Source organism: Chrysochloris asiatica, unplaced genomic scaffold (assembly GCF_000296735.1).
Source record: "Chrysochloris asiatica unplaced genomic scaffold, ChrAsi1.0 scaffold00101, whole genome shotgun sequence".
Classification (NCBI taxonomy): Eukaryota; Metazoa; Chordata; class Mammalia; order Afrosoricida; family Chrysochloridae; genus Chrysochloris; species Chrysochloris asiatica.
Window position 1 is genome coordinate 2,798,328 of NW_006408619.1, and position 9,206 is coordinate 2,807,533.

General features: G+C 43.1%; 1 protein-coding gene across 1 annotated transcript in view; it reads right to left on the bottom strand.

Moving 5' to 3' along the window:
- The window catches only part of SV2B (synaptic vesicle glycoprotein 2B), a 113,531-nt gene that overhangs the window by 23,307 nt on the left and 81,018 nt on the right, over positions 1–9,206 (bottom strand). The window contains exon 8 of the mRNA XM_006867114.1: positions 7,543–7,707. Coding sequence (XP_006867176.1) covers positions 7,543–7,707 — 165 coding nt within the window. The remainder of the gene's footprint in view (positions 1–7,542; positions 7,708–9,206) is intronic.

The following is a 9,206-nucleotide window of genomic DNA, read 5'->3' on the forward strand; positions in this document are numbered from 1 at the left end:
TGAGATTCCAACCCTGAATCAGTCTCAACATGTACTTTTCTTTCAGCTGCTGGGAAAACCCAAGGTTATGGTATTACTGCCTTATCACAAAAAGGAATCAAGAAAATCTTCTAGATGTCCAATTATTTTACTTTAGCGCTGTAAGTAAACTAATTCCATCCTCCTCATCTCATCGTAACCCTCTCAGTACTAGACCCTGCCAAGCAGATATTTCTTCCCATGAAGGAGAGGATACATTAATGCATACCTGGGATGAAAACAGGAGCCCAGGTGGTTAAGTGTTGGACTGCTAACCTCAAGGTCAGAGGTTCAAACTCAACAGCTGACGTGCAGGAGAAATCTGAGGCTGTCTGCTCCTGAAAAGACTTAGTCTTGGAGATTCTATGGAGCAGTTCTGCTCCCTGTGTCCTCTAGGGACTCAGCAGTCTGAGATGAAAGGCTTACTCGGTTTTCAATTTGCAATAAAAGCCTGCCCTGACAATTTGGCTCAGGGTTTAAAATATGAACTTATTCCTTTGGCTTTGTTGTATTTTCCAAAACTGACAAGTTCTGGAACAAAAGCAGTCATGGGAACTCAGAGCAACCAGATCCCATAAGGTGTGCCAGGAAGCTTCAGGTGGTACATAAGGAGTTGTTGTTGTTGTTGTTGTTGTTCTCAAGTGCCGTCGAGTCGGTTACGACCCATAGTGACCCTGTATAGGGTTTCCAAAGAGTGACTGGTGAGCTTGAACCACCGACCTTGCTGTTCAAACGGCTTTGCAGTCTGGCATATTAAACCCACAGTGTCACACCAGGACTCCTAGTCTATGCATTTTTGTTTCTTCTTGGAGCAAGGGGATTCGTCTTCCAGGTTTCAGTAGGAACTCCTCCGTTACTGACAAGGTCTGTCAGTGAAGCCTAAAGCACTCGCAGCACAAAAGATATTTCCCTCATGTGTTATTTGTTGTTGATAAGTGCCAACGTGTCGATTCTGACCCATAGTGACCTTGTATAGGGTTTCCAAGGAGCAGCTGGTGAGCTTGAACTACCGACTTTGTAGTTCAAACGACTTTGCACTCTGGCACACCAGGACTCCCCATGTGTTATAGTTAATACAGTAAGTAATGTTAAATTTTAAATCACCATGGTATGGATAAAGTTAATATTAGAGGGAATATTGGTGGAAGTAATATTTCAAGAAAGCCAAGGAGTCCTAGTATGGCGCTGTGGGCTTAAGTGTCAGACTGCAAAGTCATTTGAACTGCAAGGTTGGTGGTTCAAGCTCACCAGCTGCTCCTCGGAAGCCCTATACAGGGTCGCTATGGGTCAGAATTGACTCGATTCCAAATCAACAACAAATAACATATGCATATCCATGGTTTAGCTCTCAAAGAGGCTTGAGGTTTTCAAAGACAAGGTGTTCTCTAGTACATGACCAGTAGATGTCAGCAAACCCCAAGAAAAGAACAAAGGTACTTCCTTACCTTGATCAATTTCCAAGGTTCCTAATCTATGCACATGACCACAAGGCCTGTTTGGACCACAAGGTCAGCTGTTCAAACCCACCAGCCACTCCTTGGAAACTATGAGTCAGAATCAACTCGACAGCACTTAATCCTCCCTAGGTTGTTGGAAAGGGAAGGGGGAAACAGTTGCCATCAAGTTGATCCCACTAATGGTGATCCCATGTGTGTCAAAGCAGAACTGTGCCTCACAGGGTTTTCATGACTTTCAGAGCAGATTGACAAGTCTTTCTTCCAAAACACATATGGATAGACTTGAACAGCTAACTGTGTTGCCACAGTTTTCCAAGAGGAAAACTCCCTTTTTGTTCAAAGAGTCTACAGAAAAAAATATAGACTTCAAATGGTAGAGTACACTTAATAATAACTTATCAAATATATATGTGGTGCTATGGGTTAATGCGCTAGACTGCAAGGTCGGTTTGAACCACAAGGTCGGCGGTTCATGCTCACCAGCCATTCCTCAGAAACCCTATACAGGGTCAGTATGGATCAGAATCGACTTGAAGGCACTTAACAACAACTAAATATATCAATATATATGAAGGAGTTCTGGTGCGGCACAGTAGGATGAGCACTGGACCGCAAGGTGCATGTGCACTACAAGGTTGGCAGTTCAAACTCACCAGCCACTCCTTGGAAACCCTTTACAAGGTTGCTATGAGTTAGAACCAACTGGACAGCACTTAGCAATAACAAAACAACAATCAAAAGTTATCATTTTATTATAACTTTTGAAGGAATTTACATTTCAATAATCACACAAAAACATCTATGTATATTTGAAATATAAGCACAGTAGAACCTCTTTGTGGGATGTTTGCATCCATTCCCAAATAATCCTTGGCACCCCCAGACCCTTAGCAGTAACTCTACAGACCCTGAGGAACTTTGTTTCACAAGATGATACCACCAGTGCCAACAGCTTTGCTGCCTCGTCATTTACATGTTGCAGATTGCTGAAACTATTAAGTAGAGAAAGACTAAAAGGCACAATGGAAAACGTCTCCACTTTGTACACATGTATGTCTTACAACTCCCAAGCCTGCATGTTACAAATCACAAGGTCTCTGAAACTCACCTTCCAATGCAGAAAACACTATGTAAAACTAATTTCTGTGGGAGCAGAGTTTCCCACTGAGACAAGAGTACAAGGTCGGGAGTCCAAATGCTTGGGTTGTGAGGCAAACATTTCAACTTCCATTAGCTGTGTGATCTTGGGGAACTTACTCCTGTTCTGTAAGCGTGTTTCCCCACCTGTAAAACAGGAATCAGTACTTCCTGCCTTTGGAGTTCTGTGAGACTTAAGTGAGATGGAAGACACTTAGGGCAGCACCTGACACATAGCAAGTGCTTAGTAATCTTGTCTGCCATAGTCATGATGACTGAGAAGCTTGTGTTTGCCCATCACTATCATTATTGCCAATATTGTGTCGATAGAGGATCAGTGAGCACTGAGATTGCAAAAACAGGGTCTCTTTCAGCAAATTCGTCTCAGCAGGGAATCACTTCAAGCTTGGGGTAACATCTGCTGTTGAGGGCCACCAAGTCGGTTCCAACTCATAGCGACCTTGTATAGGGTTTCTGAGGAGTGGCTAGTGAGACTGAACCACTGACCTTGCGGTTCAAACCGACCTTGTGGTGCAGTGCTTATCCTACAGTGCCACACCAGGATTCCTGGTAACATCTAGCCATCCATAATGTTCCTTGGTTTTCAACATTCCCAAAGGACAAGGGAAGTATTTCTCCTATGGCAACATCTCCTGACTTACAAAGCCCTTTCTACTACTAACACTGTCTCTACTACCACTAATGTTGGAACTACCATCCCTGAAGAGCAGTCACTCTAAGTATGCCTGTGTGTGTCCATGGGCATGGGGTGTGTAGATGTTTGCTACTGGGCTTCATCGTTCTTGAAAACAATCTGAAAATTATAATTCCATGCCTACCGATGTGGTCCTCCAAAACTTTCTTGCCCAGAGTACTCACATTTGTAAAAATGGTATCCTTAATTCTATTTCATATGTTCTCACTCAAAGTAACAGTGAATCTTTGCTAAGGTTTGACCTGTGAAACCAACACAGAAAGTAAGTTGGGAGGTATTTTCTCTGAACTTCACCCAGCCATCGACTCCGTTCCCAAAGTGGCTAACGGTTACAGATGGGGCCAGTTTCCTCAGATAGGTGATTGAAGGAGGGGAGAGTAGAAATTGCTTTAGATATGAGAATTTGTGGTGTTAATTTTGTTGTTGTTAGATGCCAACTCATAGCAGCCTTATGCACAACGGAAGGAAACACTGCCCAGTCCTGTACCGGCCTCACAATTGTCGCTATGCTTGAGCCCATTGCTGCTGCCACTGTGTTAGTCCATCTCGTTGGGGGTCTTCTTCTTTTTCACTGACCTTCCACCTTACCTAGTATGATGCCCTTCTTCAGGGACTAGTCCCTCCTGATACTATGTCCAGAATACGACAGGCAAAGTCTCGCCATCCTGGCTTCTGATTTTGTACAAAGGTGTAACTGTGGGACAGCTTCTCTCATAGATGTTGAACTAGTCCTGATGCCCACTGTGTGACCCAATTTGATGAGTTTACTAAGAACCATTCAAGAAGGAAATAGAAGGATAAATGCTCAGCTTAGTGAAGAATGTGGAGTTTCAGAAGGCGATATCTCAAAGGGATAGTCTTAAAGCCCGGTGGGGTTTAATGCCATATTAGCCTCAACCACACCCTAAGAAACACACATACTTTTCCCCTATGCTAGCTGTTGTTAAGTGCCATCAAGTCGGTTCTGACCCATAGCAACCATGTATAGGGTTTCCGGGGACTAGCAGGTGAGCTTGAACCACCAACCTTGCAGTTCAAACAGCTTTGCAGTCTGTGCATTAACCCACAGTGCCACACCAGGACTCTTTATGCTTGGGTAGGGCCAAAGGCAGGGATGGCACAAAGTGGCAGGTGGAGCTTAACCCTAACCCACAGAGAGAAAATCTCTGGGTCTGGCTTGGTAGGGTCTCCTTTCCTACCTGAGCTCTAGTCTGAATAGGATGAGTTAGACTCTCCCTGCCCTCGCCCTGCTCAGAAACAAAAGAAAAACATTCTCTTCCTTTTACAACTGCTGTGTACTTGCTTTGAGGCAGGTAAGGGAGAGAGAGAGTTGCAATGTGGGGGCAAGTATAGGAAAAATGGGCCAAGTATGTACTCTGTTTGATTTTACTGCTATGGGTCAACTGGGCCTAACCCAGACTGAAAAACCAGAGTTCTCTTGTGGCCCAGCCTGGCTCAGAGAAACCCTCAGGGGGCAATCAGCATGTGGGGGTACCAAAATAATACCACAAAGCATTTCTTCCACAGCACTCTCTACTCAGCTAGCTTTGACAATTCATTGCAATGGTCACACAGAACTCAGACACCAGGCTCCCAGGTGTGGGGATTATTAGGGAAGTTCACAGGTTACAATTCGGGGTCAGAAATGTTCAGGGCACAGTTCTTCCAGGCAGGCAGTCTCTCCTCAGCCATGCCCAACGCCAAGTCTTTCTCTGCTTGGCCAATATTACAAAGCTCTTCTAGGGTTGCTGATAAATGCCCACAGGACACACCACTCCACCGTAAGCCTCAACCTGAAGGCACTGGGCTCTAACTCCAAGGGTCATCAAGCCTTGCCCAGCCCCCTCCAGGAAAGTGCCTGCAAACAAGTCTCCTGCCCAAAGTCACTCAGTTTTACTCGCTCCATGGACTGGGAAGCCCACCACTCGGTCTTGTGCTCTGGCTCTTGGTTCTGCTGCTGCTCCGGGGTCACAGCTTTCTGTCTCTGGGTCGAGGAGGTCCAACAGGCAGGGATGTTGGGGTCCAAAGGACGCATTCCACTCCTAGCTCTTCTTCTTTGATGGTTATGAAATCCCACCATTCCTGTTTCTGAGATGGCTCGTTGTATACACATTAGAATTCCAGGTTTTTACTATCACAGTTAAGGAGCGTAGTGGTTACGAATCGGGCTGCGAACCTTAAGGTCAGCGGTTCGAAACTACCAGCTGCTCCGCGGGAGAAAGATGAGGCTTTCTACTCCCGTAAAGATTTACACCCTCGGAAACCCTATACAGGGTCACTATGGGTCGGAACCGACTCGATGGCACACAACAACAACAACAACAACAACTATCACAGTTAACCCTACTAACCACTCACAAGTGAATCAGTATCTTCCCCCACTTTCTCTTACCTAGATTCATCAGGGCAAAGATTTGTTTTGTGAGATTTTACAAAGACTATAACTAGAAGAGAGATTAAATAATTCCCTGCACCTCATGGGGAATTGATCTTCTGTGTGTGCATATATCCCTGGGGGATTTCACAGAAGGTTAACTGCAACAAACAGGATTCAGGTTGGTGACATCCTGACTTTCAGAAATTTTTCAATCTTGCCACCAGAGAGTGCTCCAACACCAAATATTTGTTATTCTACTTTTGATGATGTTGTTGCTTGGGACTGATAGCAACCCTGTACACGGTTTCCAACGAGTGGCTGGTGGGTTTGAACTGCTGACTTTGCAGTTAGCAGTCCACTACATCAGGACTTCTGGTTCACAGTAATTGCTGTAAACAGGAGCTAAGTCGGTAAACCCCAATTCATGGCAACCCCATGTGTATGAGTAGAACTGCCGCTTATCAGAAGTAGATCTTCAAGGCTTTCTTTCAAAATTCCTCTAGGTGAACTTGAACCTCCAACCTTTCTGTTAGCATTTGAGGGCTTAGTCATTTGTACCACCCAGAGACTCCAAAACAACAGCTACTCTTCCATATTATAAAATGCTCTGTTTCTAGACCTGTGGTAACACATAGGGCTCTATGTCCCCTCACAAAATGGCCCTAACTCATGGATTATTTTGTATTTCCTTCTACTTGTTTTGTCTTCTCCTTTGATCTTAATCTATCTTATCACAGTTAATGTACACAAAATAGGCAATGTCATAATTTCAAATTGCTCCTGCTAATCCACTATGCCCCAAATGATAAAGTCTGGTGGAATAATATGTGAAATCAGAGCACATCAGAGATTGGAATAAGGGCCCAAGTGGATTTCCCATAAGTAAAGTCCATGAGTTTTATCATACAGACTTTATTATACCAACTTTGATATTGTGCTTTAGATAATTTGGGTTACAGGGAGAACAATCTTACCTAAGAGAAATGTGCTTTATAAAGATACCTTTTCATCTACTTTTATTTTAAACTAGAAGTATGCTGTTTACTCCAAATGAAAGGATAATTTAAAGAATTCTATTCTTTCTAAAAACCTTTCTATCGATCAGCTCACACACTTTTGGCATCAGTGTATGTGTGGTGCTAATTTAGGCAAACAATTGCCCTACCAAGTAAAGCCCAGTGATCCAGAACCACATTTGTATTAGTGAAAAGCTGTTTTGTTGTTGTTGCAAGAAACTGTCACTAGCTCTGGAGCTGACTCTGATCTCAGCCAAAAGAAATATATTGGGAGGACACTGGAGAAATCTACAAAGAAAAAAATGAATGGCCAGGCCATGGATGATTCTGGAACCACAGCAGTGAGAACCTTAGAACACTCTCTCTGGGCAGTCACCTTTTGGGGGACACAACTCTCTAAAAGATTTCCAGATTGCCTTCCCCATCAGTTGTCTCCATCCTCAAATAAACTGGTTATGGCCAAATAAGGGATACTTGGAAGGAGCTCTGGAAGCATAGTGGTTATACATTGGGCAGCTAACCTCAGGGTCAGCAGTTTGAAGCTACCAGCTGTTCCATGGGAGAAATATGAAACTTTCTGATGCTATAAAGATTTACAGCCTCAGAAATCCTAGAAGGGTATAGTTAGAACTGACTATACAGCCAACCAACCAACCAAGGAGTCCCTGGGAATCAGTATATTATAGATAGTGACCAGGGAGATTACCATGGCCCCAGCACCATGATAAATCACGATTACCACAACCTTGGTGCTCATTACGTGCCATATTTCACTTTCAGCCTTCCAGAGACTCCCTCCCAGTACCTGAGAAAAGCACTTACTTATCATTCACAAGCTTCCCATGTTGGTGAATCTGATTTTCCATCGTGAAGTTGATTGTAGCACCAGACACATGCTCACCATAAAATACTTTCATTTTAGACTTGTACTCTTCATCTTGAAAATACCGAATCATATCAGGGAACCAAACAGTCAGTCCATAGTAACTAAAACAGAGAAGGCAGAATGTGTGAGCTGCAGCATGCTAGATTCTCTCATTATCAGATTCTACATTCCTGAATTGATATCACTTGGGTTCATTTTAAATAGAGTAATAGGGTTCATTATCAGAAAACCTAATAATGTAACCCATTGTGTTAATAGATCTAAGGGGAAAAACCATGACATCTCCATAAATTCCCCAAGGCATCTGATAAAAAAGAATCATCATTTTTCTCTTGATATAAATAACCAATAAATTATGAACTGGTGGAATACAATTGGAAAAAATATCTATATCGCAGCTCAAAAGCTGGAATATAAAGTAATGGGAAAACACTGGAGACATTACCACTGGAGCCAAGACCAGAAAGAAGACGTCCATTATCACCACAATTACTGAGCCCACTCAACAAGAGAACGAATGAAGAAATGTAAAATTGGAAAGGAAGAGGTGAAGCAGCCTCTACTTGCAGATGATATTGTGTAATGGTTAATTTTATGTGCCAGATTGGCAAGAATGTGGTGTCCAAGTGTCACTAGTCTAGATGTTTCTATGAAGTAGTTATATGCGATTAGCATTGACATCAGTTCTCCAGAACATCTTCTATAATGTGAGTGAGCCTCATCCAATCAGTTGAAAGTTTTAAGAGGAAAACCAAAAATGTTCTGAGGAAGTCTCCCACTTTCAAGGAGCTCTGGTAGTGTAGTGCTTATGAGGTAGATAGCTAACCTAACTGTCAGCAGTTCATGACTAGCAGCAGCCCATGGAAGAAAGATGAGGCTTTCTGCTCCCATAACAAATTACAGTCCCGGAAACCCTACACAGGATCGCCATGAGTTAGGACCAACTCCATGGCACATAACCACCACCACCATTCTGCCTTCAGACTATAAAAAGACATACTAGCAGAATTCCTCTGTCTCACAACACTTGACCTACATATGGATTTCTGACAGAATTTCAAGACTGTCACCTGACCTTCTGATTGTGGACTTACCATTCCCACAATCATGTGAGCTAATTGCTCAAAATAATTCTCTATATAGTAACGAATTCTTCTGCTTCTCTAAAGAACTCTCCACTACTCATCTGTTAGTTTGTTGTACTCTGGTGGCTGGTGAGTTGCTGTAATTCTGGAAGTTATGCCACCAGTATTTTAAATACCAGCAGCATCACCCATGGTGGACAGGTTTCAGATGAGCTTCCAGACAAAGACAGACTAGGAAGAAGGAGTGACACAATTCTTCTAAATATTCAGTCATTGAAAACTTTATGAATAGCAGAGAAACACTGTCAGATATAATGCTGGGATATGAGCCCCTCAGGTTTGAAAGTACTCAAAATGCGACCAGGGAAAAGCTGCTTCCTCAAAGAAGAGTCAACCATGATGACGCGAATGGAATAAAGCCCAAAGAAGAAAAGCCTGTGGGGCCTTCATTTGCTGATGGGGCACAACTAAAAATCAAAAGAAACAGAGGTAAACATCCATTAATAATTGGAACA